The following is a 5,938-nucleotide window of genomic DNA, read 5'->3' as shown; positions in this document are numbered from 1 at the left end:
GATAATGTTGTGAGCTCCCAGATAAGGGATTATGCGCTTTAGTAGGCATTTTTCAAATAATTTGGACAAGCATGATAGTAGACTTATTGGTCGGTAAGATGACGGAATCGTGTGGTCTTTTCCGGGCTTCGGTATCATTATAATTATAGATTTTTTCCATTTTGTTGGGTAATGGCCGAGACTTATGATCCCATTGAAGATTTTACAGATGACCTCAATAGCACAATTCGGAAGTTCAATTATCATTTTTTGAGTTATTAGGTCAACGCCGGGAGCCTTTTTCGGCTTCAGTTCCCTGATGACCTTCGTTATCTCGTTCGGACGAAATGATGCTGGAGTAGATTCCGTTTCAGTGTGGATTTGCGGTAGATGCCGTTGTAGTTGGCCGCCAGTATTTGTGGGAAGTCGAACGACTCCTCACAATACATACATTATTAGCGGAGTTGTGAACTTTTTGTTTACAAATTTACAATTGAGTATGCAAATGTATTAGCCGTGTAAAAACTATTATAAATACAAATTCTGAAGTGAATACAGACATTATTAGCTGAGCTGTGAACTTTTTGTTTACAATTTACAATTGAGTATGCTAATATATTAGACGTGTAAAAACTAATATAAATATAAATTCTGAAGTGGATTCAGGCATTATTAGTTGAGTTGTGAACTTTTTGTTAACAAATTTACAATTGAGTATGCAAATGTATTAGCATTGTAAGAACTAATTTAAATATAAATTCTGCCGTGGGTACATGCATTATTAGCTGAGATGTGGACTTTTTGTTTACAAATTTACAATTGAGTATGCAAATGTATTAGCCGTGTAAAAACTAATATAAATAAAAATTCTGAAGTGGATTCAGGCATTATTAGCTGAGTATGCAAATGTATTAGACGTGTAAAAACTAATATAAATATAAATTCTGAAGTGGATTCAGGCATTATTAGCTGAGTTGTGAACTTTTTGTTTACAAATTTACAATTGAGTTTGCAAATGTATTAGCCTTCTAAAAACTAATATAAGTACAAATTCTGCCGTGGATACATACATTATTAGCGGAGTTGTAAACTTTTTGTTTACAAATTTACAATTGAGTATGCAAATGTATTAGCCGTGTAAAAACTAATATAAATATAAATTCTGAAATGGATATATGCATTATTATCTGAGCTGTGAACTTTTTGTTTACAAATTTACAATTGAGTATGCAAATGTATTAGCCGTGTAAAAACTAATATAAATAAAAATTCTGAAGTGGATTCAGGCATTATTAGCTGAGTATGCAAATGTATTAGACGTGTAAAAACTAATATAAATATAAATTCTGAAATGGATATATGCATTATTATCTGAGCTGTGAACTTTTTGTTTACAAATTTACAATTGAGTATGCAAATGTATTAGCCGTGTAAAAACTATTATAAATACAAATTCTGAAGTGGATACAGACATTATTAGGTGAGTATGCAAATGTATTAAACGTGTAAAAACTAATATAAATATAAATTCTGAATTGGATTCAGACATTATTAGCTGAGTTGTGAACTTTTTGTTTACAAATGTACAATTGAGTATGCAAATGTATTAGCCTTCTAAAAACTAATATAAGTACAAATTCTGCCGTGGATACATACATTATTAGCGGAGTTTTGAACTTTTTGTTTACAAATTTACAATTGAGTATGCAAATGTATAAGACGTGTAAAAACTAATCTATATATATAAAAATGGAGACAAAAAATGTTAGGGATCAAATCACAAGAGAACGGCTGGGCCGATTTGGCTCAATTTTTTTTTCAGTTTTTTTGTAATTGCCAGAAGAAGGTTATAGCATAAGAAAATTTTGGAAAGTCCTTCCGGAAAGGTCGCTAGCGGCTCAACAGATGGACACACTGTTGTATGTAAAATTCTGAAACACCCTACAAAGATCATAGCTGCGTTGAAATTGTGTATCAATGAACTCGGTAAAAAAATATTTAAACAAAAAAATCGAGCTAACGAAGCATTACCAAAGTGAGCTTAAACAATTGGAAGTAATGCCTGCTGTTAGACGATCAAATCTTGGGCGGCGTTCTCGCAATGCAATAAATAATCAGAATTTCCGTAATAGTCGGACGCAAGAGGAACGTACAGAAATAAATGCATCGATACGTGCCCAAATGGCACAGCTTCGCGCTGCACAAAGACCACCTCAAGCCCGACAAAATAATAGAGGAAGACGAGCCGCAAATGAAAACTTGAATCGCGCTGCATTCGCATACAATCCTGAAACATCCTACAAGGATCTTACGTGCGTTGTTATTGGTTCATTATCTGTTGTATGTCAGCATTGTAATGCATTGAAGTTTCGGTTGGAAACCCCCGGCTTATGCTGTGCAGGTGGCAAAATTAAATTGCCCGTTTTGGCTCATCCACCAGAGCCTTTGTACTCGCTACTATATGGAAACTCAGCCCAATCAAACAGTTTCCTGAAGCTTGCACAAAAATATAACGGATGCTTTCAAATGACGTCTTTTGGAGCCGAGGTTGTTCAACAATCAGGCTACAATCCAAGTTATAAGGTAATGGCGTCTCTTTATTATCATATTTTTTCAAAATTGCATCCCAACATTCAGATTCAAGGGCAAATTCGCCACCGAGCGGGCGCTTTGTTACCACCACAAAACAAAGATCATAAATTCCTTCAGATCTATTTCATTGGTGATTCGGAAGTTGAACTAAATCACCGCTGTGCAATTTTTACTGCAACTAAACGTGAAATTATTCAACAATTGCAAAACCTTCTCCATGAGCATAATAAATTGGTCAGATTGTTTAAAACCGCATTGGATATAATGCATTATGACGAACATAAAATCAGTAACAGCGCTGACAAAAGACCCACTGGTAGCCATGCAAGACAATTTAATGCTCCCACTATCAATGAAGTCGCAGTGGTGATTGTTGGCGAGAATGTTGAATCACGCGATATTTTTCTTAAGCGTCGGGATAATGGCCAATTGCAGCGAGTTTATGAGACTCATCGGTCTTATGATGCTCTTCAATACCCGTTGATGTTCTGTCGTGGAGAAGATGGTTATCACTTCAACATAAAGATGGTCAATCCAACGACAGGTTTGTTTAAAAGTCATCACGTCTTTTTAATTCTACAACTGAGTTTGAATTCAAATTTTAGCAGAAGAAACGAATAAGAAGGTTAGCTGTATGAATTTTTATGCGTATCGATTGATGATTCGACTTGATGTTGACAATCATCTGTTAAGATACCGCCGTTTGTTTCAACAGTACTGTGTCGACATGTACGTCAAAGTAGAAACGGAACGTCTCAATTTCATTCGTTTTAATCAGTCGAAGTTGCGCTCAGACGAGTACATCCACTTGCGTGACGCCATCGCTACTGAAGGACACGCGGCCAACATCGGTTTTTTGACCATTCTCCCAGCTACTTATGTTGGAAGCCCGCGCCATATGCATGAGTATGCTCAAGATGCGATGACGTATGTCCGGAATTACGGACGCCCGGATTTATTCATCACCTTCACATGCAATCCGAAATTGCCCGAAATTACCAATTTGTTGCTTTCAGGACAAACATCCAGCGATCGACCTGACATCACTGCACGAGTAAATACAAGGACCAAATGGTGGACGATATATTGAACAGAGAACGCAGGACAACTTCTAATTTCACTCTTGGCATTAACGTAGATATGTACAACGAAGCATTAATACGGATCGAAGACATGTGCATGCTCATGTGCGGCAGTCTACTATCGACATTGGGAATGCCAGCGCCAAATCGTTCAGTTCACGATACTTTCAATCGAGAATTTCAACGGGAGCAACACTACAATCAGGATGACCTGGCCCAAAGAGTTCAAACAAATGTCGCGTTTTTGAATGCCGAGCAAAAGAAAGTGTACGATTCAATAATGAAGGTTGTTGACGATGAAACGGGAGGCTTATATTTTATCGATGCTCCTGGTGGGACCGGAAAGTCATTCGTCATTTCGTTAATTCTTGCAACGATTCGATCTAGATGTCAAATAGCGTTGGCTGTTGCATCATCTGGCATTGCTGCTACATTGTTGGAAGGCGGTCGAACTGCACATTCCGCTTTAAAGATTCCCATGAATCTTCTGACGGTTGACCAGCCAACGTGCACGATCAGCAAGAATTCAGCCTCAGCAAAATTGATGCGAGAATGCAAAATCTCATCATTTGGGATGAATGCACGATGGCGCATAAACGAGCTTTGGAGGCAGTTGACCGAACGATGAAGGATTTACGAGGTGATTCGAAACTATTTGGTGGGGCTTTAATATTGCTGTCCGGAGATTTTCGTCAAACGCTTCCCGTCATTCCGAAATCTACGGCTTCCGATGAACTAAATGCATGCCTAAAATCGACCTCTTTGTGGCGATATGTCAAGAAGTTTAAATTGACCACGAACATGAGAGTCGCATCGCAGAATGACCCATCCGCTGCTGAATTCTCGAGACAACTGCTGGCGCTCGGCAATGGTGAAATTCCTGTTGATGTTTCGACTGGACTAATATCGTTCCCAGCAAATTTTTGCGAGTTCACATCATCAAAAGAGGAACTCATCACAAAGGTGTTTCCCGACATAGCACAAAATTATACAAATCTCGATTGGATTAGTGAACGGGCAATACTAGCCGCGAAGAATAAGGACGTAGATAGTTTGAATTTCCTTATTCAAAGTGAAATCGCTGGAGAACTGCATTCATACAGATCCGTTGACAGCGTGACCGACAAGGATGAAGCGACCAACTATCCGACAGAATTTTTGAACTCACTGGATGTGCCAGGAACTCCGCCGCATAATTTGCAACTAATGGTGGGATCGATTATTATAATGCTGCGGAATCTAAATCATCCAAGATTATGCAACGGTACTCGGTTGTCCGTTAAGAAACTAATGAACAACTTGATTCAAGCGACTATCATAAAGGGAAAATTTAAAGGAGAGGAAGTTCTTATCCCACGAATTCCGATTATTCCAACAGATCTTCCATTCCAATTCAAGAGGATTCAGTTTTCAGTTCGATTGGTTTGTTTAAAAGTCATCACTTCTTTTTGATTATCAACTAATTTTGAATTCAAATTTTAGGAGAAGATAGGGATAAGGTATTATTATTACCTATAATGTACGTCCAAGTAGAAACGGAACGTCTCAATTTAATTTGTTTTAATCAGTCGAAGTTAGGGCGAGATAAAGTTCGCCGGGAAGAATAAGGACGTAGATAGTTTGAATTTCCTTATTCAAAGTCAAATCGCTGGAGAACTGCATTCATACAGATCCGTTGACAGCGTGACCGACGAGGATGAAGCGACCAACTATCCGACATAATTTTTGAACTCACTGGTTTGTTTAAAAGTCATCACTTCTTTTTGATTCTCAACTAATTTTGAATTCAAATTTTAGCCTAAAATTTTTAGGAGAAGATAGGAATAAGGTCAGCTCTATGAATTTTTATGCGTATTGATTGAAGATGTTTCAATAGTAGTGTTTCGACATGTACGTCAAAGTAGAAACGGAACGTCTCAATTTAATTTGTTTTAATCAGTCGAAGTTGGGGCGAGATAAAGTTCGCCGGGTCCGCTAGTATAAATATAAATTCTGAAGTGGATTCAGGCATTATTAGCTGAGTTGTGAACTTTTTGTTTACAAATTTACAATTGAGTATGCAAATGTATTAGCATTGTAAGAACTAATATAAATACAAATTCTGAAGTGGATTCAGGCATTATTAGCTGAGTTGTGAACTTTTTGTTTTCAAATTTATAATTGAGTATGCAAATGTATTAGCCGTGTAAAAACTATTATAAATACAAATTCTGAAGTGGATGCAGACATTATTAGCTGAGTATGCAAATGTATTAGACGTGTAAAAACTAATATAAATACTAATT

At 37.2% G+C, this 5,938-nt stretch overlaps 1 protein-coding gene across 1 annotated transcript; it reads left to right on the top strand.

The window, feature by feature from the left end:
- The first annotated feature begins 3,025 nt into the window (after positions 1 to 3,025).
- On the top strand, positions 3,026 to 5,177 carry LOC138929474 (uncharacterized). The gene is made up of 2 exons (XM_070288914.1): positions 3,026 to 3,115; positions 3,177 to 5,177. The coding sequence occupies exons 1-2, from the start codon at positions 3,055 to 3,057 to the stop codon at positions 3,659 to 3,661; spliced, it is 546 nt and encodes a 181-aa protein (XP_070145015.1). The 5' UTR covers positions 3,026 to 3,054; the 3' UTR covers positions 3,662 to 5,177.
- The last annotated feature ends 761 nt before the right edge of the window (positions 5,178 to 5,938 follow it).

This window comes from Drosophila kikkawai, unplaced genomic scaffold (assembly GCF_030179895.1).
Source record: "Drosophila kikkawai strain 14028-0561.14 unplaced genomic scaffold, DkikHiC1v2 scaffold_218, whole genome shotgun sequence".
Classification (NCBI taxonomy): Eukaryota; Metazoa; Arthropoda; class Insecta; order Diptera; family Drosophilidae; genus Drosophila; species Drosophila kikkawai.
Note: the sequence above shows the minus strand (reverse complement) of the source record. Positions and strands in the feature narration are given on the sequence as shown.